We start from the raw sequence: 24,205 nt of genomic DNA, 5'->3' as shown, positions 1-24,205 counted from the left end.
CTTTGAGTTTCAAATTCATCTCATCCTCCCTAACTTTCTATTTATACCATTATTTCTTAGATGACAGTCTAGATAATAATTAAATTACCCTTTAATACAGAGGGAGAGCTTTAGCACTACTATCCATTTTATTATGGTTTTATTTCCAGACCCCATTCTATAGAAAGTACAAAGTCTATGTGTATATTTAGGAAATTAAATAAAATTGGGAAGCAATATATTATGTCTCAGGAAGAAAATGTGCCTTGTTTTGTAATACTTCTGATCACTTTAACCATTACCAAACAATAAAGCTGCTGTATAATCTGGCCAGGTATTTTTCCATACTTGAACATTGACCTTTACACAGTCAGCATCTCTAAATCAGCCAGCAGGTGATTTGGGGAAGTATATATAGACCTGGCAAGAGACACAGAGAAAGAAAAGTCTGTGAGCAACCAGGAAGGAGTGATGGGACTCCCCAGGGGTTTTGTTTTCCTCCTACTCCTGTACCTGCTTCAGGAGTCAGACACTTCCTTGGTGAGGCTGAGTGAGAATGGCTATGAAGACGTTATCATTGCTATTGATCCTGCTGTGCCAGAAGATGAAACAATAATTGAACGAATAAAGGTAAGAAAAAATGGGCTTTCTTCTGCTTGAGTTATGAAGAATAAAAAGGTTAATAGCAGTTGTAAGAGTTACTATAGAAATCTCTGAATGCTTTGGGAAGTTTTAAAAACCATGTAGACAGTTTTGGAATGCATAGAGTGAGAGGAAGTCTCTAAAATGCTTTAGATAAAGGTTCTAGAGGTTCTAGAAGGGATTCTACCTTCTAGTCATGAGATCCAAGATCAGGCAATGCTCTAGATGAAGGTTCTAGATGTTCTAGAGGGGATTCTACCTTCTAATCATGAGATCTAAGACCAAGCAATGCTCTAGATGAAGGTTCTAGAGGTTCTGGAATGGATTCTACCTTCTAGTCATAAAATCTAAGACCAAGCAGAGGCCTCTCTAATCTTGTTTCCTTATACATAATTTAGAAGTTGGATTCATTCTGATTTTGTAATCTATTTATTTACTGTGTGTGTGCACACATATGTTTATTATATCCTTGAGGAAAGACTAGTAAATTAAAATAAAAAAGAACGATAAGGGTTTGTGTTCTTTTTTAGAGTCACCACTAATATAAAAATGAGTGGAATAGCAGAAGTGATGTTAGTAGGTTGCTGTGAAGTATGCAGAGTCAGGAAAGGGTAACTGAGCAGAGTGTGGCTGCAATAAACAAGAGTATAAGTAACTGTTTCCTGCAGGATACCCAGAGAAGCCTTCCCTCACGGTGTGACATCTGAGCAGACCCCAAGATAAGTAAGAGTAAAGATGAGAGCTTCATAGGGGTGATAGCATCTTATGTGGTCAAAGAAACATCAGTGAATAAGCAGAAGGGAGAGAGGCTTAAACGAAGCTGGGATAAGGCCACATGCAGCGGCAGAGCCCAGACCACTAGAAAGGACATTTTCACTTTTTCTCTGATGTGAGACTCCACAAAAGAGATCTTAGCAGAGGTTATGTACACTTTGCTGCCTATTCTAGGACCTAAACTATAGAAGGCTTGCACTTATCCCATGCACCATATAAATGTTGTAGTGTAGGGGTGCAGAACAACCCAGGCTGTAGCTGGTGAATAGGGATGTTGATTAGAACAATGAGGTAGCAGTAATGATTAAAGTGTATGATTCTGAATGTATTTTGAAAGTATCAAAGACAATTTTTTTGTTGACTTAGTCATGTGTGGGAAAGGTAAAGGTAGAAAGAACATGTTAAGAGGCAAAAAAAAAAAAAGCTTCACAACTTTGGCTTAAATACTTGGGTAGAATTTTTATCAGCTGGAAAGGAAAACTCTAAGTAAAGAGATGGACCAGTCTGGGGTAGTGGGGAGGAATTAGCTTAGTGTAGTTTCAGATTGAGGTGCTTTTTAGACATCCAGGATGAAGAGACAGGGATCTGAATCCAGCTTGAAATGTAAAATGTGTGCTTAGATAAAAATCAAATATTAGAATAGCTACACCAGCTTGTCTCTGAGGTCCATTTGATTGGAAAATCTTTTCCCAGTTCTTTACTCTGAGGTAATGTCTGTCTTTGAGGTTGAGATGTGTTTCTTATATGCAGCAGAAGGCTGAATCTTGTTTTCATGTCCATTCTGTTAGCCTGTATCATTTTTTTCTTTATTAAGAAATTTTCTACTCACTCCACATACTATCCACAAACCCCCCTCCTCCCTCCTCCCACCCCAGCCCTCTTTCCCAAGCCACCCCGCAAGCCCACATCCCCCACATCAAGGTCTCCCATGGGGAGTCAGCAGAGCCCAGCACACTGAGCCTAGGCAGGTCCAAGCCCCTTCCCACTGCACCAAAGCTGTGCAAGGTATCACACCACAGGTACCAGATTCCAGAAGCCTGCCCATAGACCAGCGACAGATCCCGATCCCCCTGCCTTGGTGCCCCCCAAACAGTTTGAGCCAAACAGCCATCTTCTGTATCCAGAGGGCCTAATCCAGTCCCATGGGGGCTCCACAGCCACCAGTCCACAGTTCATGGGCTTCCACTAGTGTTAGCCTATGTCATTTTATAGGTGAATTGAGTCCATTGATACTAAGAGATATTAATGACCAGTGATTGTTAATTCCTGTTATTTTTGGTTTTGGTGGTGGTGGTAGTAGTGTGTATGTGTTTCCTTTCTATGGGATTTGCAGGTGTGAGATTATCTATTGCCTGTGTTTTTGTGGGTGCAGCTAATTTCCTTGGGTTGGAGTTTTCCTTCTAGTACTTTCTGTAGGGCTGGTTTTGTGAGTAGGTATTGTTTAAATCTGGTTTTGTCTACAGGGTCTCTGACATCTCTCCACGACCTAAGAACACACTGCTATCTAAGCTAGATAGCAGGTGGACCATGGAGACTCTAAAGGAAATGCAGTCTTTGGAGTTAGATAATACACAACCTATACAGTTGTACACAGCAAGCCTATTGATTCAATCCATAACTCAATTTGAACCATCAGAACACTGTTATCTCATATGTACACAGAGCCCTGTTTTCCAGCAGAACATGACAGACTAAATAGCTCTCTTTAAAAATGGGAGGGTGTGTACAGGGAAAGAGAGAATTCTTTTATCCTCCTTCTGTGTGTGCTCAACAACTTCCAACTTGCTTTAGAGTTCTTTAATTTTTTTTTTTTGTTTTTTTTTTTTTTTTTCGAGACAGGGTTTCTCTGTGTAGCTTTGCGCCTTTCCTGGAACTCGCTCTGGAGACCAGGCTGGCCTCGAACTCACAGAGATCCGCCTGGCTCTGCCTCCCGAGTGCTGGGATTAAAGGCGTGCGCCACCACGCCCAGCGCTTTAGAATTCTTAAAAGCCTTCTTGCACTGGACCTTCATTTCTTTGGACTCTGGCCTTCTGACTAATCTCATGACTTCTCACTAATCAATTTGCTGACTTCTTGCAACACATATGAGTCAGAACACTGGACTCCGAGAGTGGATCAGGGGGAAAGATGGAGGCCTTGAGGAGCAGTTCTGATGTGGGCTTCTGTTATAGTTGGAGGCCCCAAAGGGATCTGTCCTGAGAGATACAGCAGTGGAAACTGAGATGACTCCTGAGAGAAGATATTATTACTTTTAGTTATTTTCCTTTATTTTATATTTATTTATATTTTACTTACCTCTGAGAGCCCTGATTGTAAGGAACTAGTTGTCTTAAGTGCTTTTCACCCATTGTTTACCTTTCTTAGACAGGAACTCTGGAGAGAGAAATTCTCTTACAAATTACAATAACTTTGAACTCAAGATCCTGGAGATAATTGGGTATTTTCACGTTGGGAGCAGAGCAACAATTCTGTGCTATAGAATTTTCCACTATACCCACCACCACGTGTCCACTCTTCCTACCTCTTCTAGGAGTGCAGAAAGAAAGCCCCATCCTGATAATGACTCCTGTGGACTATTCTCCTTAGCTTGCATCCACTAAAGCTGTTTTTGACTCAAGTTTCTTGAAATCAGGAATGACATCAAGCAGTCTTAGAATACCTCTTAGTTCATTCCAGATTTATGTCCATTAAATAAATAAAGTAGGGTCCATTAAATAAAGTAGGGTAATTGGGCTTCAGAGCATTCTATAAGTCAACCAGAAAGTAGTAATACAAATATTAGAAACAAATAAATGACTCGAAAGTATATGTTCTTATGAATCAATTTCTGTAATCACCAAGTACAAGCAGCTAGCCATCTTTTGAAATAAGAGGACAGAGGACTTGGCAGCCTTTCCAAGTGCAGGGTGAAGCCAGTTTTGAATTGGCAGGTTAGAAGTGTGGGCGGAGACCACTGATGAATGGTCTTAATGAATGACTCCTTTGGTAGTAACTACTAGAGGGAGAATGCCTGAGATGAGTGCTTGCAGCATGGCACCATTCTTGCTTGGCCATTTCTACCTATTCTTTTTCCCATTGACAACAGGAAATGGTGACTACAGCATCTACATACCTGTTTGAAGCTACAGAAAAAAGATTCTTTTTCAAAAATATATCTATATTAATTCCTGAGAGCTGGAAAGGGGGACCTCAGTACAGGAGGCCAAAGCAGGAGAGCTACAAACATGTAAGTGTCAACCTTTTCTCATACAAAAACAAAACAAAAAAACAATGTTTTCTGGTGCTTGCAAGTTTTGCCGCAAAGTGATTGATTCAGAGTCTTTCTAACATGTTTCTTCCGTTCTTCAAGTTTAATGATCTTTTTAACATTCTCAGGCAGATGTTAAAGTTGCACCTCCTGCCCTCCCGGGCAGAGATGAGCCGTATACCCGACAGTTCACAGAGTGCCAAGAGAAAGCAGAATATATCCATTTGACTCCTGACTTCATACTGGGAAAAAAAGAAAATGAATATGGACCTTCAGGTGAGGAGTTTGGTTAAAACATTACATGCTTGCAACAAGCAACTCTATACTCAGATGAACTAAACAGATACTGGAAGAGAAGTTCTTAGACCGGAATCCGGATTTCTCTATTGATTACCTGTGTGACATTAAACAAGTGGTTTTCTTTCTCTGTGCTTATTCCAGGTAGTTTAAATAGTCTCAAAATCCGCCAAATTCATGACGCAGTAGCCAGTATGAAGGCTTTTCCTTTCTCTATAGTCTATAACAGCATATCTCAATCTTTTTTCATTATCAGTCCCTTCAGGTTGTTATTCCCAACATTGCACCCTCAAAATATCTACACAGCAGTTACTGCATATATGACTAGGCTGTTGACAGGTTTGGTATTTAGAAAGTCATAAACCATTATAATATGTGAGACCTTTGGCTCACCAAGTACTGAAAACCAAATCCTAGTTAATGTGACTGTAGCACACATTCCATAAATGTTCCATTGATTTAACAGGCTATGGAATTAAAAATTAATATCCTATACAGAAATGTAATATCATCTAATACAAAAGCCTTTTATAAGCAAAATATAAACTTTAAGAGTTACAGAAAATCTAAACCTAAATGTAATCTCTGTGGTGTGTGTGTGTGTGTGTGTGTGTGTGTGTGTGTGTGTGTGTGTGTGTGTGTGTGTGTGTGTGTGTGGGAACTCGCACATTTGGGGAGGGGGTCAGAGGACAACTTGTAAGTTCTCTCCCCTTAACACATGGGGTCCAAGGATTGAACTCAGGTCTTCAGGCTTGGTGGCAAGCACGTTTACACACTGAACCATATCACTGGCCCAGGAATTTTTGAGATATAAAATTCTCCACTTGAATTATGATCATGTATTTGAAAAATTTCTTACAGGAAAAGTGTTTGTCCATGAATGGGCCCATCTTCGCTGGGGAGTATTTGATGAGTACAGTGAAGACCAGCCCTTCTACAGCGCATCATCAAAGAAAATTGAAGCAACAAGGCATGACTCCTAAGTATCCTGAAATGACCTCAAAAATAGGCTTTTAACTGCCCTATATTACTTTCCAATGACATGCATTCATTTTTCTCCCAAAGCAGATAACAGATGCAATATCACAGGCCTGTTTTATGTTTATTTTAGACCATTATCCTTGAAGATGATGACTGTCTGTGTAAAACACATAGTTTCAATGTCAAGCATTTGTTTGGCTATTTGACATATTTTATTTACATATCTCTCCCATAGATGCCAGAACTCACTTAGACCAGGCATATGCTGAGACATCAAACTTATTCACATTGCATAATGGGTGAAAGTGGCTAAGTACTGTTAAATGTCAGCTGGGTAAGAAATCAAGCAACTGCAAGGAGCCAATTCAGAACTTCTTTGAGATTTATAAAGATCATTTTAAAATATCAATGTAGCATCATAGCTAATAACAGACCACTATCTTGGTTCTGAAATGAAGAGATCAGAATAGTTGGGAGAAATTAATTTAAAACTTGGTGTTAGCAGTTTCATCAGTATTCAAATCCTCCTGGTTTGGGGGACTTGCCACAGGGTGAAGTGAACGGCACAGAACTAACTGCCGCACAAGCCCTATTGCTGAGTCTTAAAAGGTATTATGTGCATTCTGTTTCTGTCATGCTGCTGCTAAATGTCATTTCTGCCACAGAATATCATTACAACTGGTCATATAGATGGTATCATTATGTTCCTCAATTTTGGAAGAATAGTGTCATGGATGTATTTATGAGCTTCCCTAAATGACTAGATCAAATCTACAATCCACCTGCTGAATTTGAACTGCAAGCCAATGAGATGAGTTGCAGCTAAAGCCTGGTGTATCTGTTATGATCACTGCCTATGCCCATCCCATGCAATAACACACAAACCCATCATTCTTTATTCCGTTGCCTTTCTCGGCAGTACCTCACTCTGATTCCAGCCACATTTTCCTCTGGATAAAAAGATACTTCATGAATAATCACAGAACATGTAGTTTTGTGATGCTCTACTCTTTAGAGGATATCTTCTTTAAAAAAAAAAAAGAAGACTACACTGAACACCAAGCTATCTGGAATAAGTGGTTCACAAGCTCTCTCATCTAGGTTCCTGCCAGCAGTTACAAGGCCAGCAGGGGATGTCTAAAGAAAAGACCCACAGCTTTAATTCCAGCTGAGAACCCCATTGTGTATATCTGGAGCCCTCCCTTTAGGTTTTTTCATTACAATTTCTTGAAAAGCAGATGATTACTCTGATTGCCTGCTTAGCCTTTGCCATCAGCGAGGAAAGGTCATGGCATAGACACAAGAAATACTGTACCATAAACTCAGTGTGAACACACTTTTCAAATAAATGCCTGCTGTCTCTAAGATTCACTTCCATATTTTCAGGTGTTCCACAGGTATCACAGGTGTGAATAGAGTCTATAGATGCCAAGGAGACAGCTGTACAAGCAGAAGTTGCAGAACTAATTCCACCACAAAATTATATGAAAAAAGTTGTCAATTCTTCCCTGACAAAGTCCAATCAGAAAAGGCATCCATAATGTACATGCAAAGTATCGATTCTGTAAGTATACCAGTTGCTTGTCTGACTTCACTCATTTTAAAGTTATGATGATGGAGATGAAAGTAAGGCATTATACATTGCTAGGCAAACATTCACCTGAAGTCCAGTTGATCTTAAATATGACATGAGGATTAAATCTGTTAATGTAGAGTTCATTGAACATTGGCTGACACACAGTAAGTTAAGTACTCATCTACTATTATATCTTATTCACACTACTGTATATTAATAACTAGATAATTATTAACTATTATAATATTAAATCTACTTTAGTGTTAATTATATTTCACTTGAACAATGCATATTTGTTAAACACGTTTTGCTCCTCCTTTCATTTTTTTCTGGTTTTTTTTTTATTTGTTTGTTTTGAGACAGGGTTTCTCTGTGTAGCTTTGGAGCCTGTCCTGAAACTCACTCTGTAGACCAGGCTGGCCTCGAACTCACAGAGATCTGCCTGACTCTGTCTCCCAAGTGTTGGGATTAAAGATGTGTGCCACCACAACCCAGCTTATTTGTTTTAAATGTTTTTCATTGAAATTGAACCCTCCCTGCTATAACCTCCTTCAAACCATTCCCAAGTTAATAGCCTCTTTTTCTTTGATTACTGTTGATACATACATAATTATGTGTATATGCATGTATGTTTGTGCACAAATATATTTAAATACAACCTGCTGAGTCCGTTTTTGTTGATGATGTATATATCATTCAAGGAAGACCATTCTGCATTGGACAACTGATAAGGGGGCTCATCCTAGGGAGAATCTAATTCTCCTTCTCCCAGCAATCATCAGTAGTTCTTTGACTAGGGGTAGAACCCCTTGAAAGTCTACCTCTTCCACATTAACATGTCCATTGAAGTGGCCATTGTTTAGGACTTATTTAGGCAGCCATCTTTAGCAGACTGTTTCACAGCAGACTTCCTGGTATTCTTGCTCTTACCATCTTCCCACCCCCTTTATGTGATGTTTCCTGAGTCATAGATCCATAAAAAGCTTTTTCTTTTGGACCACAAACCAGCTCCCAAATCATGACATGGAGACTTATTATTAGTTATGAATGCTCAGCCTTAGGTTAGGCTCGTTTCTTGCTAGCTCTTATAACTTAACTTGTTTCTCTTTATCTACATTTTGCCTTAGGACTTTTTAATCTTTCTTTTTGTATATTTTACTTTCCTGCTGTCTCCATGTCTGGCTGGTAACTGCCTGGCTTCTGGCCCCAGGCATGTCCCTCTCTCCCTTGTTCTTTTCTCCTTCTTCTCTCTCATTCTTCTTGAGCCTAGATTTCTCCTCCTATTTATTGTCTCTATCTGAAAGCCCCCCCCCCCAATCCTTCTCTCTGCCTAGCTATTGGTCATTCAGTTCTTTATTAGACCAATCAGGTGCCTTAGGCAGGCAAAGTGAAACAAATGTAACACATCTTTACATAATTAAACAAATGCAGCATAAACAAATGTAACACATCTCTACACAGTTAAAGTAATATTCCATAGCATAAATAAATGTCACACACCTTTACGTAGTTAAATATTCTATAATAGATATAGGAACTGCAATGTATATGTATCCATTGGGGCTAGGCTCCACATGATCTGTTGACCTCTGCATGTGTCCAGTTGTGGTTTTCGGTAATGGACTCCATTTTCTGTAAAAAGAGGCTTCTTTGCTGAGGAGTGGCAGCTACACTTATCTGTGTATGTAAGGATGAGGGACAAGACACAAGTAACATCACAGTTGTTTAAGTGAGCCTCAAGAAATCATATTATTTTATATTTTTATTTACATAGGATTCTATGCACACAACACACACGTGCACACAACACACATGCACACACACACACACACACACACACACACACACACACACACAAAGACAGAGAGAGAGAAAGTTAAGACACTTGTGCCCCTACACAAGAACCACAGAATAACAAAAATTCTAGTACCATATGGAATAAACCTCCTTTCAAATGGTTTGTCAGAGTAGTCCAATCAATATATAGCCCTTGATTTTGTTTCATGGCTTGAGAATTAGCCTCTATTGCTGAATACACCACACGTTTAGGGCACAGTAATCAAATGACTCCAGCTGGATCTGACCGAAGAGCCTCCCTCCTGTAGTCTAGCTTCCATGGTTGCAGAAAATACTATGCAAGCTGCCAAGAGAAGGAAACAATTAAACAGTTCTCCAGCTGCAACACCTATGAACCCTGACAATGACCAGCATGGCAAGAAATGCATAAAGGTACAATAATGGTACTCACATGTTGGTGGCAAGTAACAGCTGTCTAATTGGATTTGAGTCGTGCTTGGCACTGTCAACATAGCCAGCTTCCATGGCTAGTGAGGTCATGGAGCTTAGCAAAGAAACGAATACTGCCACTTTGCTAGACTAGCGTGATTACTTTTACACTCTAACACTGAATACACTTTCACTTTGTTTTTCAGATCATTTTTTAATACATGGGATAGTAATTTTCTACATTTTACTATACTTTTAGGTGACTGAATTCTGTAAAGAAGAAAACCACAATCGAGAGGCTCCAACTCTACATAATCTGAAGTGCAGTTATAGAAGCACGTGGGATGTAATTAGCAGTTCTGAGGATTTTATTAACAGCATGCCCATGGAGACTCCACCCTCTCCACCCACCTTCTCATTGCTGAGAATCAGTGAAAGGATCACATGCCTAGTTCTTGATGTGTCTGGGAGTATGGCTGTAAGTTCATGGCTCATTTTTTTTTTTTTTTGGAATGTAGGAATAGGGATAACCAAATGGCAAAAAAAAACCCACCCTAAACACTACTTGTTATGTGGATTTTTAAAAATTGTATGATGTCATAAAGTACTATTACTTCTTGAGATCATGACCTGAAATATATTGGAGAAAAATATACTTAGAGAAAGATAGCTAAGAATAGCTAACCTAAGGGTATCCATTTTGTTCCAGAAAATGTATGGCTGAATGAGAAGCACTCTGATACCCTTTAGTGAGAACAAGATATTGAAATGAAATTGTTTTTAACCATGGATCCTCCACATAACAAAAAACGAAAAGGGTTATATTAGTGTGTGCTTAAACTCCATTTTAGATCAAGCAACAGGATTGATTGGCAGAATGCCTAACATGGTATCATTTTCTTTCGCAACTGTTCAAGTGATCTCCTCAGACATAAAAAGAAAAGCATCTCCGTGAAGAACAAATGGCTGTATGTAGTCATCCCTTCATTCTGTTATCATGCAGTGAATCACAGGCACTGTGCTAGACTTTGATAGCAGAGGTGCATGTGCTCGAGAAGTTCATAGTTCCCTTAGGCTGAACTGTGGAAGTATGTTCCTGTCAAAATGACATTTGGGAGACTAGGCGAGTTCAAAGCTGGTTGGGTTGCATAGTGAGAGCCTGTCTCTTAAAACAAACAAAAAAAATGCAGATTTTTTATAGTCCATCAATGCTATCTCTCCCTCTCACTATTACCTATCTACAAGTCAGTCCTGTCCTCCAGAACTTAGGAGAGACACTCATTTCTGCCAGGAGAAGGGCTGGGCTTGTAAGTGCTGTGTAGGTGCTAACCCTTGGCTAGTTCCAAACACTGCCTTTTGTATATCCCTGCTTCTGTATATTTTATTGACACTGCCTGTGCCTCTCCCGATCAGATGAAGAGTTCCTCTAGGATCATGCACCTCATCCAATCCAGAGTTCATAACATATGTGTAACCAACAGATAGCTGCTGGAATGGATATGAACCACAAATAAGCAGGTGTAATGTGATAAAACATTCAGAATGTCTGCACAGTGGCAGTGGAACAGACACGCTGCAGCAGAAATTAAAGCTTCAGCAATGAGGGGAGGTGGTTATTGACAGAATAACAGAGATTGGTGAAGTGAACCGCCATGGCACAAGAGTTTCTGGAAGACAGAAGAACACTACACACAAGTGGTCCAAGAAATGTCACTGAAGAGAGAAGAGATTGCTGGTTCAGAGATAAGGAGCCTACCCCAGGCAGCGTACTGGCAGATCCATATTTAAGGGCAAAGCAGGGCTGGTGGGATGCTCAGCAGGCAAAAGCATTTGCCACACTAACCTAACGGTATGAGTCCAATTATCAGAAGAGAATTGACTCCTCCAAGTTATCTCTGACCTCCACAGGGATACCATGGCGTGCGCGCACGTGCACAGAGGAAATGTAGACAGACAGACAGATAGACAGACAGAGATAATAAATAATAATAATAGAGGCAGAAGACAAATCAATGGGTAAAGGCACTGGCAGCAATGCCTAATGACTTGAGTTCAGACTCTGGAATTCAAATGGTGGAAGGCAAGTTGTCCTCTAACCTCTACGTGTGTGCCATGACATGTGTGCGGTGGCACAAGTATCCTTGAACACCCACACACTCACCACACAGAACAAATGTAATAAAAACCAGAAGAGGAAGAAGACAACAGCAGAGAAGCAGGCAAAGCAAAGCTGGAGATACGTAGGAGTTTTTGTTGTGATTTGGTTCAAGAAGTTCACAAGCAAATAAATTGGGGTATGGGCTGCAGGGAGGACCTAGAGAAAATAAATGCATGAAGTGTACCTCCTGGGCATTCATCTAGTTAAGAGAGACATGATTGCTGGTGAGTTACCAGAAAGCCAGGGCAGTTAGTCCACCGGTGGAGAAGCAGTGAGGAGAGGGTAGTAGGAGGGGGCGGGGTAGGCTGGCCTTCTCAGAACTAACTGGAACTCAAGTAAGCTTTCCCTTTGAGGAGTTGGTCAGTTCAGCTGTGTCTGGAGACCAGGTTGGGTTTTGAACCCTAGGTTATGAATGTACCTTAACAGCAGTGATTAGTGTGTGAATTGTCCACTACAGTGTGAATCTCTGCCTTGGTTGCAATGCAAGCTGCACCTCTAACTTGGGTACTTAGCAACTGGGAATCGCTCCTTCGTGTGTGTCTCATATTATATATGACCACACTTTATACACTTACCAGTTTTAAAAACACCACAGTTGCTCTCTTCGATAGTGCAGATGAATAGTTGTAGACAATTCTTGCCAATAAGCTTCATGCACTTCCTTTATGAGATCTGCTCTTACCTTCCAGTTGAAAATCAAGGGTTGTTTTCTTACCCTTTTTTCCTCAGGTTTCTGATCGCCTCAATCGAATGAACCAAGCAGCACGGTATTTTCTAATGCAGATCATTGAAAATAGGTCCCAGGTAGGAATGGTACACTTTAACCACCAGGCCAATATTAAAAGTCAGCTGATCCAAATAAACAGTGACACTGAGAGAAGCCAGCTTCTGGAAACCTTGCCTACAGTGGCCAGTGGAGGGACTTCCATCTGCTCTGGAATTCGAGCTGCATTTGAGGTGAAAATCTACTGCAAATGTGTTTTGTTCTTTGTTTTGCTTTTAGGGCATTAACTTGTGAGGTGCTACTCTTCTTACTTGCCTCCTAATTTTGACATAATTAATCTTAAAAGGCTCAGGACAAAGCACACAGAAAAAAAAAATCTTTGATATATGTTGTCTTAGTCCTGGGGAGGGAGAGGCACAAGGATCAGAATTTCAAGATCATCTTTGGCTAGACCATGCTGAGGACAGCATGGGAAACATGAGATCCTGTCTCAAGTAAATATAAATAAATAATTATCTCTAACTTCAACATGCTTAGAACATTCACTACTGTTTATTAAGCATTCAAGAGTTTTCTAATTTGGAGTCCATCACCAATTTGTGTTTTGTTTTGTTTTATGTTTTTTTGAGACAGGGTTTCTCTTTGTAGTCCTGGCTGTCCTGGAACTCACTCTGTAGACCAGGCTGGCCTCAAACTCAGAGATTCACCTGCTTTCACCTCCCAAGCGCTGGGATTAAAGTCATGTGCCACCACCTCCAGGCTTATCCATCATTTTTGTTTTGTTTTGTTTTTCGTTTTTTGGTTTTTTCGAGACAGGGTTTCTCTGTGTAGTTTTTGTGCCTGTCCTGGATCTCGCTTTGTAGATCAGACTGGCCTCGAACTCACAGAGATCTGCCTGGCTCTGCCTCCCAAACAATGGGATTAAAGGCATGCACCACCACCGCCTGGCTAATCCATCACCTTTTAATGCTGATGTGGATGCTTAACACACCCAGCTGTCTGTACAGTGGATTTGGTATGCTGTAGGCTTGTCAGAGGACACCAGGGGAAGAAAATGCAGCCCATATTTGGAGTATCTATCTATTTGCCTGGGTTTTCTGGGGTCAGATGCCACTTTCATTTAGTCATGTGTATTTCCTAATACTGGATCCCATCTATCTTTCATTTGAACAAATATCTCCTGCATTCAGGGGACAGAAAAATAATATGTTTATGTTCTCCAAGGATTATTGAGTGTAAATTCTATGATTCTAAAAATAGAAATTATCTCTTCTATCCGACACTTTTTCTATACAGTTTCTTTTTTTTTTTTTAATTTCCTTCAGGATAGCTGATCTAGTATGATAATGGTATTCTGAATTATGCTTGCAGGTATTTAAAAATGGAGGTTTCCAAACAGATGGGACTGACATTGTGCTGCTGACTGATGGAGAGGACAGTACTGCAAAAGACTGTATTAATGAGGTGACAGAGAGCGGCTCCGTAGTTCATTTCATTGCCTTGGGACCATCTGCTGATATCGCTGTAAAAAACATGAGCATCCTAACAGGTGAAACATGATGTCCATATTACCGACTTCCGATTGCTCTATATAAATGTAAAAGTGATGCTCAACTTCTTCTAAGCTCCATTCTGCAAAAGTCAGGCCAGGGATTGGAGAGCAAAGTCAAACAGACCCATCCTCTTTCCTCATCACCTCATTGTCCAATTGGCTAGAAAAGACACATAAAACTGTCGATCCAAACACATGGATCACATGCCTTCATAAGAGGAAGAGTATAGAATAAAGTTTAATTGAGACAGACAAGCCTTCCATGCTCCCAAAATGTTATAGAGGGGAAAGGAAAGGAGATATTTGAAATTAAGTGGCTTCCAAGCTGGGCCATGAACAAAGTCTGGGTTTTTTCCAGGAACAAAAGTCAATGAGAAAATACAAACTTTCTCAATAAACATTAACTATGGTAACTGTTATTTTAATATAGAGATGTGATGAAAACTGATTACATACTTCTAGTACCTCCTTAAACATAGTAGAGAATGCAGAACCAGTAATACAAGTATCAGTTGCTATACTGATTTGGCTTTCATGGTACCAAATATGTATACTTGCTTTTTTGTGGCTGGCTATACAAATTCCTACCATTTCAAACACTTTTATGGCCATTTGTACAATTTATTTTTGTCACAAATATTTTGACTGATAACGGTATGTTTGTAAACTTGTCCCCACTGCTTATCACTCAATCTCCACAGTCCAGTTATTGTCGAGACATCTCAATGCAGCAGCTCTTTCATCTTTCCAATTCTCTGCTTCTAATCTGAAAAAAATTCTAAGTGATGTAAATAAGAGTTAATAATTCCCCTAGAGGACTTTATAAAATCTTTGAGAACTGTAGTACCTTCCATAGTCTATAACAAAAGGACACACCTCATTCAACAGAGGTATCTAGACTGAGGTAATAAGGTGGGTTTTGCTTCACAGTTAGGATGTATTAAATTCAATTAACATTTCAGAGATGATCTTAACAGTTTTCTGACAATTTAATTTGATCTATGTGGAAACTTTGGCTTTATTTTAACTGTTACCTTGTTAATCATTAAAATGTGATAAATACACCTGTTCTGTAAAACAATATAACTTATTCATTCACATTTTAGGAGGCAAGCATTTATTTGCTTCAGATCTAGCCCAGAACAACGGTCTCATTGATGCTTTTGGGGTTCTTGCTTCAGAAAATGCTGATGTCACCCAGAAGTCACTTCAGGTCAGCGTTGTTCCATCCCTAGAGGTCTTATGGTTGCTTTTGCCATAACTAAGAAAAGGTATAAGGGCAGAATACTTGAAACCATGCAAAAAGGAGACATAGGTGTTGGCTTTTCTTTTTTTAATGTTTAGAAAGAATAGAAATAAATTCTGTCTTTCTCACTTGAAATATCTATGGTAAGTTCTTAAAAAGAGAAAAAACAAAAAGAAAGTACAAATTTTCAAAGTCAAGCTGTATTTTTATGCATGATGGATGGAAATGATTGAGGTAAATAGTGACCAGTTAGAAGCATGGTACCATCATCTGAGTTGATGGGAATTTGGGGTTAGCAGTGGCACCTGGAATACAAAGGAAAAACTGTGCCCCACATTTATTTCTCCTAATGCCATTGTGGGACCAAAATGACCTTGTTTTCCAAGACTTTGCTGATGAAGAGATAAAATGTGTGGGTGGCATTCACATTCAGATTCACTCTGAATCCATTTAAAGACTTGCCAGCTTAACCTGGAAGTAAAACTTTAGACAATGGAGTGATGCTTTAAAGAGTTTTCTTGCTCCTATCAGGGTCGAAGGTTTGAGATGGAGTAGAAAAGATACATTCTATTCTTCCTAAAATGGCTCCCCTAGGAAGCACCCACATGGGTAAAGCTGGATAAAGTAGGACTTCATGTTAGATGAAATAAACAAGACACAGAAAGATGAGGTGTGTGGCCTCATGTACATGTGATATCCCAAATAGCTGAATTCATAGAAAAAAATAAAACCATCATTAGCATCAACTGGTAAAATGAGAGAGATGCTAGGAAATAGATGCAAACTTTCAGTTAGATAATCAGTAAGTCCAGGAGAGGTATTACATAAGCATACTGAGTACTATAATTAATAGCATGTATCTAATATTTGGTGCAATAGATTAGAAAGTGAATTTAAGTATTCTCAATGTATAGTGAGGAAATGGTCATGCTAATTAGCTTAAATTAGCCCATTTGTACTGTTTCAAAACATTATGTTTATATGATAAACATGTAATTTTGTGACTTTTAAAAAACAAATTAATATGTTGGCTCTTCTCAACAAGAATTATCAACCAAGATGAATGGCTCCTCTCAGAGAAGTCCCTGGTTTTTGTTTTCTCTCTTCCCAGGATTCTATCCTTCACAACCAGTTTTCCCTCTTTTGGACAGACTCCATTCCAATTGCTTCACTCTCAATCCCATGTGAAAACATCACTTACAGATTCCCCATTAGCAATCTATCCAAGAGTGCTTGTCTCAACTGTCTTTTCTGTCTTCCTAGGGACTGAGTCTATAGCTGCCAATGTGCTGGGCAAGTGTCCTGTCACATCCCAGCCACTTACCTGACTTTGCTTTTCTTTGGAAGCCTTTACTCTGCCTCAATTAAGATATTCTAATTACCCCAAGTGTTGTCTTTTGGGTCATCAGCCAGATGAATAAGCATGCCGCCTATACACATCCTCTATACATATACACACATACTAATCCTCTGTGGCTTTTAGTATCCTTTAATGCCAAAAGTCAGCATGAGCATTTTCCTAGAAAACTAAGAATGTATAGCAAGGTCACAGTCTCAACTTTTTAACTGATGTTTCCACTTTAAATCTCCTGTTATACACTGCCCTTTCTTCAGCTCCTGGATTTCCAACCTTGCAACTGTCACATTGCAATAAGCCTTCAGGAAGGTGGCGAATCCATTGGTAGGAAGAGACAGGGAGATTGCTAGGAGTTTGAATCCACTCTGGTACATAGGGAGACCAGGCCAACCATGACTACATAATAAGAACCCTTTGAGAGAGAGAGAGAGAGAGAGAGAGAGAGAGAGAGAGAGAGAGAGAGAGTCTAAGATAGTTCAGCATATGTAAGACTGTTTCCAGATCAAATGTAAAGAATTATCTCTAGAAGACAAAAGAATAAAGCTACTTTCTTCTGTAGTCATTAAGTTTTGTTGTTATTGTTGTTTGTATTTTTACATTTATACAGCTTGAAAGTAAGGGAGTCGTGTTGAGCAATGGTCTCTGGCTGAATGACACTGTAGTGATTGACAGCACAGTGGGAAAGGACACATTCTTTCTTGTCACCTGGATGAATGCAGCTCCTGGCATTTCTCTATGGGATCCCAAAGGAACACAAATCACAAATTTCACAGTGGATGTGGCTTCCAAAATGGCCTATCTCAGCATCCCAGGAACAGCTCAGGTAAGCCACTTGCTTCTCAATTTTCACTGAACAAATGTTTTTCTAAAGAGGCTCTAAAGCCACCATGAATATGAGTGACAACAATTTTACCATCTTCAAAATGAAAAAATCTGTAAACTTTCATTACCTGTGTGACACTGAAAACTATAATGTCCAGGAAAAAAGTAAAAAGAATTTATGGATTGAGAGAAAAGAGAAGGGGTGTGTGAGAACACTAAGGGAGGAACATGGAGAGTCTGTGTGACTTGGTGTGCCATCTTTTCTCATTGTTCCTCCCAGAGTCACAGAGGCTGTGACACTGAGGCCAAAGCCAAGGCAGACTTATCAGAACATTATTTTCCAATTGAGAGATTACAAAAGGTAGATACCACGAGCACAACATTAGCCGGGCTCCCCGCCTGAACTGTCTCAGCTTCAGTAACTGAAGAATTAAGACCTTTTAAAACCACAAAGCTTCTCTGACCTATTTTTAAGTCACATAATGGAAAAACGATGGAGTTGGACTCTAATTGCTTGCTGCATGTTTCCATTGAAAATTTTAGGTGGGCGTTTGGACTTACAGCCTGGAAGCCAAAGCAAACCAAGAAATACTAACAATTACAGTAACCTCCCGGGCAGCAAACTCTTCTGTGCCACCAATCATTGTAAATGCTAAAGTGAACAGAGACACTAGCAGTTTCCCCAGCCCAATGATTGTTTATGCAGAAGTCCTACAAGGGTACACACCCATCATTGGAGCCCACGTAACAGCTATCATAGAATCAAATAGTGGGAAAACAGAAGAGCTGGAGCTGCTGGATAATGGTGCAGGTAAGCCACACCACTTAGGAATAAGCCTAAATTTTTGTAGTTCAAAATGTGTCCTGGGTTCCTGGGGTAGTGGGTACAACAAGTTGGGATCCTGAAGAAGTAAGACAGATTCTGAAGGAATAGCAAGACCAGGAGGAAATTCAATCAGGTAAGTCCTACAAAGTGCTTAGCAAGCATCCTGCACATGATAAGCATTCAACAAATGCCATCTCCTGCCAAAATTATGTTTGTAATCTTGACAGGCAATGCCTGTCTCCAGCAAAGAGAGGCTCATTCAGAAGGCTGAGAACATAAGCAAGAATTCTAGGTACACGCTTCTTAGGGGAGCATCACCCAGAAAGCGCAGTCAAAGGAGGTGATGCACAAGCAATCAGGCGAGAGGGGTAGTGGAAGCTGGCATCCCGACAGGGAAAGGGAGCGAGTCAAGAGTGAGTCCCCACGGCTGGAACAAAATGAAGAATCACGGGGGCCAGGACTCAGGAGAGGCACCACAGAGAGGAAGGCTCAGCACTGCAGCATCAGATGCCAGGTCTGAGGAGGGAGTGAGGAGCTGAATCGGCCGTCTGTCCTCTGGTCTGTAGGATGAGTGGGTTCTGTGAATGGAACCTTGTGTTGAAGTCAGTGGATAAAATAACAAGTCTGGTCCACACTTGAATTAGTAAGGATGTCTATCAGTGCACTTTGCAACGTCATTTTACAATTTTGTCTTCAGCTGTATTTGACTGTTCTTGGGTTGACTTCCATGTTTTCTTTGATTGCAACGATAATTCCACAACAACCTCTTGCCTCTTCGAAGTCCCACAAACCTGTCTACACTGCAAATCACTTCATGGTTCTTGCTTCATTTGCTTGCATTTTACTAGATGTGCATTTAGTTCATTGGGAAATAAGCTAATTTGAAATGCCTTTACTGGAAGAAAAAAAAAAGACTTTGACTACCAGTAGCTGAGGCAGGTGTCGTCATATTTTTTTATACAGAGGAATCATCTAGAGGACTTTCTAAAATGAGAAATTTTTAGGAAAGGCACTTCCCTGGATAGTCTGGGAAATTTGTATGTCTGAAACTCTCTAGACTTCTGATCTGATCAGTATCCAGTACAGATACTGCTAAGGCAAGGACCTTTCTTTCTCATGTCCTGGTTAGAATGGGAAATACATTTTGCAACTTATCAGGTGACTCTAGCACTTGTGATTTCAAGAGTGTACTTGTGATACTGCATTCCTGAGATCCTACAAGCATTAATTCCAGTAGTAAAATGGGTTTTCCTCTGTTGGACTAGAGAAATAATTGATTGAGAGAACACAATTTTTTTTTTTAAAAAAAAAGGTAAACACAGAAGTTGCTGACCATGAAACAAAATAAGTAAATTTAGTCATCTATGATGTTAATTAAATCTTGCATAAAGATGCATTTACCACAGTGGGGACCTCACATATAAAAAAGAGAAGATAATACAATAAGATTAACTAAGCAAACTTGAAAGTCAATCAATTGGCAGAGAAATTGTAAGCAGAGTCTTATAACCTCTGTTTAAGTTGGTAGGGCACAGAAAGATAAGGCATTAAAGTATTTATTATATACATGCAATTATCATGTGGGTAAGTGTATTACATGTGTACAGATACATACACCCCAAAGTGAGTCAGGATATATGATTCAATAATGTATTATTTTGTCAGAGTAGGATGGAAATATACTCCATTCAAATGTGAAATAGTAAGCATAGGTCGAGAATACGCCTATAGAAGCCAATGCATGTGTTAGAAAGCACACCAAGTTCTCATTTTTTACAGTGATTATAATTTATTTCTTTATGTCTTTAACAAGGGGCTGATACTTTCAAGGATGATGGTGTCTACTCTAGGTACTTCACCGCTTATTCAGAAAATGGCAGATATAGCTTAAAAGTGCGGGCGGACGGAGGAGCAAATTCTGCCAGAAGCTTATGGCATCCATCCAGTAGAGCTGCCTACATACCAGGCTGGGTCGTGAATGGTGAGTGGCTCACAGTAGCATGAACTCATTGAATAATAGTCATGATTTGATATGATGGAAGCTCCAAACATTTTACAATTCCAAATAAAACTTTCCCCATTTCTAGAATGAGGTCTGTATAAAATTGTCTCTAAGTTAACCCAGTCTAAGCCTGGCATCCAGTAGACACTGAAAACCTATCAACTAGTATTATGTTAGTGTCGAACACCCTTACAGGGCCAACAATGATGTTTTAGCCTTTCAGCTCAGGACACAGCAAATAGCCTACTGTGCTAAAAGGACAAGTTCGAGCCAGTGGGAGAATCTATCCTCTGGGTTACATGAGCTTCGATGTTTTTAAGCTTCCCTCTCCTTGCTCCTTATCTTGTGACTTTAGGGGTCTTTTTAAAGCAATGGAATAAGTCAGGAGCCTCATTCCTTAGCACTTTCAGGATGGAGGGAAGAATGTCGTCTGAGTGTCAAGGATGGAACTGGCATTGATTTCCCCAGACACATTTCTAATAGGAAATAACTTGAGAAATAAAGTAATACTTTTCTTAATGTATATATAAGAGAGGCATGGTGACACATGTCTGTGACCCCAGCACTTAGGGGATAGAGGCACAATGCCAAGGATTTCAAGGTCATCTTTGGCTACATAAGTGCACTTGAGGCCAGCCTAAGCTTAATGCCACCTTGTTTGGTTTTGGATTTGCTTTGTTTTCTTAATTCGTATAACAAATTGCATAACATTCTCATTCAATGCAGTTTTCAATTCAAAGGAAGTTGTTATCCAATTTGATTTGATACCAGGCTGGTAAGGATTGTGGAGGAAGAATTTTCCCATTAACTGAATGCTTATGATTGTAGTACATAATAAAAATGCAGCTGTTTGAACGAAGAGAGAAAGAAGAAAGGAAAAACAAGTAGGGTCAGGGAGCTGACTGACTGAGTTCCAAATACCCTAGTACAGTTTCATCCAATTTAAACTAGAGAATTTTAAATGCAGGAGAAATTGAAGGGAACCCACCCAAACCTGAAACAACTGAGGCTACTCATCCAGTCCTGGAGAATTTCAGAAGAACAACATCTGGAGATGCATTTGTGGTATCCAATATTCCATCTTATCCATTGCCTGACCAGTACCCTCCAAGTCAAATCACAGACCTTCATGCCACAATTGATGGGGAAGAGATTAGTCTAACATGGACAGCACCGGGAGATGATTTTGATGTGGGAAAAGGTAAGAACAAAGAATCGTGTGGGTTTGACTTAAATGGGAGAAGTCCAATGTGAGTCAATAGTGATGGCTCAGTCAGAAGAGGGTGATTTTTTAACTGAGAACTCAGCACAGTAGGAATTTTGTGATCTGATATTTTATAATTTATCAAATAGGTCTTGCTTTGCATGCAAAGAGAGTAGCATTTAGCAGTGTTTAAAGGTCAGAACACAGTTTTTATTGAAAAATGAATATAACGTTTGATATGAGCATACTTTCCATGTTAAACATTTTTTAGAATAACCAGAAAGAAATTTAGTATGGTACGTTATAGCAACTAACCCACGCATAACATTTTTCTTAGTTCAACAGTATATCATAAGAATGAGTGAAAATATCATTGACCTAAGAGACAATTTTGATGGGGCTCTTCAAGTTAATACGACTAACCTGTTACCAAATGAAGCCAACTCCAAGGAAACCTTTGCCTTTAAACCAGAAAACATCTCAGAAGAAAATGCAACCCACATCTTCATTGCCATTCAAAGTGTCGACAAAAGCAATTTGACATCGAAACTGTCCAACATCGCTCAAGTAGCACTGTTCACGCCTCAAGCAGAGCCTGATCCTGACGGTCCTGGTAGTCCCGACGGTCCTGGCAGTCCTGATGGTCCTGGCAGTCCTGACGGTCCTGGCAGTCCTGGGGGAAGTCCACATTCTGGAGTTAGTATTTCCACTATTGTGCTGTCTGTGGTGGGCTCTATTGTACTTGTTTGTATTATTTTAAGTGCCACTATTTGTATCTTCAAGAACAGAAGGTCCTCATCAAGAGCTGTGACAACATTTTGAAAAGCAACATAAATAAAAAGATATTTCTGAGTTTTTAAGTACATCCCATGTGATCATGAACTCAAAAATAATTTCAAGAGGGTTGAAAAGATTGCTTTAAGAATATCCATTCATGAAAACTACCAATATTAATGTTTATAATTATATTCACAACATAAATAGTAATAAAAACTATTTTTATATTGATCTCCAGTTCTGTATTTTTTTCCTGATGCCAAAGTTTTCTGAAATGATACTTCAAATATTCTGGAGAAACTAAAAGTGTCTATTTAAGTAGCCAAGATACAACATAAAAGAACAAATCAACAATATTTAGAGAGAAGAAATGAATGTGGTCTCAGTGTTATCAATATAAGTTAATGGCATTATAGTAACTCAAAATCTCCAACTATACACTATCATAGTGAAGGTCATACTTACTGTAATTCATGGATATGGAAGATGCTATTTTAATATTTTACTTTTATTTATTTTGCATGTGTATGTATGTATGAATGCATATGTGTGTATGTGTATGTATTTATTTATGTGTGCATGTAGGTATGTATTACGTTAGGCTACTATATGTGCCACTGTGTGCATGTGGATATCAGAAGACAATTTGTGGGCATGGGTTCTCTCCTTCTGTCGTGTGAGTCCTAGGCATCAAACTCACTTAGTCATGATTGGCAGCATGTGTCTTTACTCTCAGCAATCTCACTGGGCCTATGATGATACTATTTTTTTAAATCAGATTCACCTGTTTATATTTCAATTCATTATAAACACCTCTTTTCTCTGAGAGTCCACCTACCTAGGCACTTTTTCATTCATCTTAAGAAAGAATTGTTGAAACTATAGTCCACTGATTTTTTCCAGAGAAAAGAAATATGTTAAAGACTTGTTTTAATCTATCACTCAGAGGCATAACCTAGGAGGCTCAAGCACATTGATGACTAAGATCAGCTAAAGATAAAGAAAGTAGGTTGAGACGAGTAGATCACATTGCAGGAAGTATTTACAATCCTCTGATGAGACCAAGTAAATACAAATTCGGTTTACTTTACATAACAACAAATTCGGGTGAGGAGGTAAAGAAAGAGGAATCCTTACTTTTGGTTGGTGGAGATGGAAATTGATGAATTGAAAGCAAGAGGTACCATATGACCCAGCTGAAACTTTCCTGGGTATACACACAGAAGCCTGTAGGTCCCATCACAGAAACACTTGCACATATAAGTTTACTCACAATGGCTAAGAAATGGAACACTCTAAATGTCCATCAACAGATGAGCAGGCAAGGAAAACATGGTGCACATGATGCACATTGAATTTAATATAACCAGCCATCAAGAGAAATGAAATCAAGACATTTGCAGGAGAATAGATAGAACTGGAAATTATTAGGTAAGCAAAATGTCCCAGACTCATAAAGACAAATCTCCCCTGTGTTTTCTCATATGTCAATTCTGTGTGTGTGTGTGTGTGTGTGTGTGTGTGTGTGTGTGTGTGTGTGTGTGTGTTCCTATAATACTTCTTGCCTCTTCAAGTTAAAGTTCCCCTTGACCTAGAATCTCTACTAGTATATGCTATGTTTTACCAAAATTATTGGAACATTTATGTGTATATATATATCTGTTTACCTATTCTTCATTTTTTCTTTACTAAAATCAATCCCATTAAAGTCATTAACTGTATAGGGATAAACATTTTGCACACTATGAAGATGTGTCTCTGCCAAGAAACCTTCTGATTGGTTTAATAAAGAGCTGAATGGCCAATAGCTAGGCT

The 24,205-nt window shown here is 39.3% G+C and overlaps 1 protein-coding gene across 1 annotated transcript; it reads left to right on the top strand.

Moving 5' to 3' along the window:
• The first annotated feature begins 450 nt into the window (after positions 1-450).
• Positions 451-22,435, top strand: Clca4 (chloride channel accessory 4). Its single transcript, XM_052731351.1, has 15 exons — positions 451-609; positions 4,481-4,621; positions 4,771-4,918; positions 5,801-5,909; positions 7,307-7,484; positions 9,982-10,200; positions 12,610-12,837; positions 13,976-14,153; positions 15,263-15,369; positions 17,367-17,582; positions 18,125-18,392; positions 20,221-20,388; positions 21,377-21,610; positions 21,951-22,247; positions 22,311-22,435. The coding sequence occupies exons 1-15, from the start codon at positions 451-453 to the stop codon at positions 22,433-22,435; spliced, it is 2,775 nt and encodes a 924-aa protein (XP_052587311.1).
• Positions 22,436-24,205: the final 1,770 nt, after the last annotated feature.

The sequence above is a fragment of the Peromyscus californicus genome, unplaced genomic scaffold (assembly GCF_007827085.1).
Source record: "Peromyscus californicus insignis strain IS unplaced genomic scaffold, ASM782708v3 Scaffold_9__1_contigs__length_137607984, whole genome shotgun sequence".
Taxonomy (NCBI): Eukaryota; Metazoa; Chordata; class Mammalia; order Rodentia; family Cricetidae; genus Peromyscus; species Peromyscus californicus.
Note: the sequence above shows the minus strand (reverse complement) of the source record. Positions and strands in the feature narration are given on the sequence as shown.

Bases quoted from the DNA above. Each gene is read 5' to 3' on its own strand.
- Clca4 (XM_052731351.1), top strand. From the start codon at position 451: ATGGGACTCCCCAGGGGTTTTGTTTTCCTCCTACTCCTGTACCTGCTT. The intron at 12,838-13,975 runs GTGAAAATCTAC...TTATGCTTGCAG, and splicing joins GAATTCGAGCTGCATTTGAG to GTATTTAAAAATGGAGGTTT. The intron at 21,611-21,950 runs GTAAGAACAAAG...CATTTTTCTTAG, and splicing joins TGATTTTGATGTGGGAAAAG to TTCAACAGTATATCATAAGA.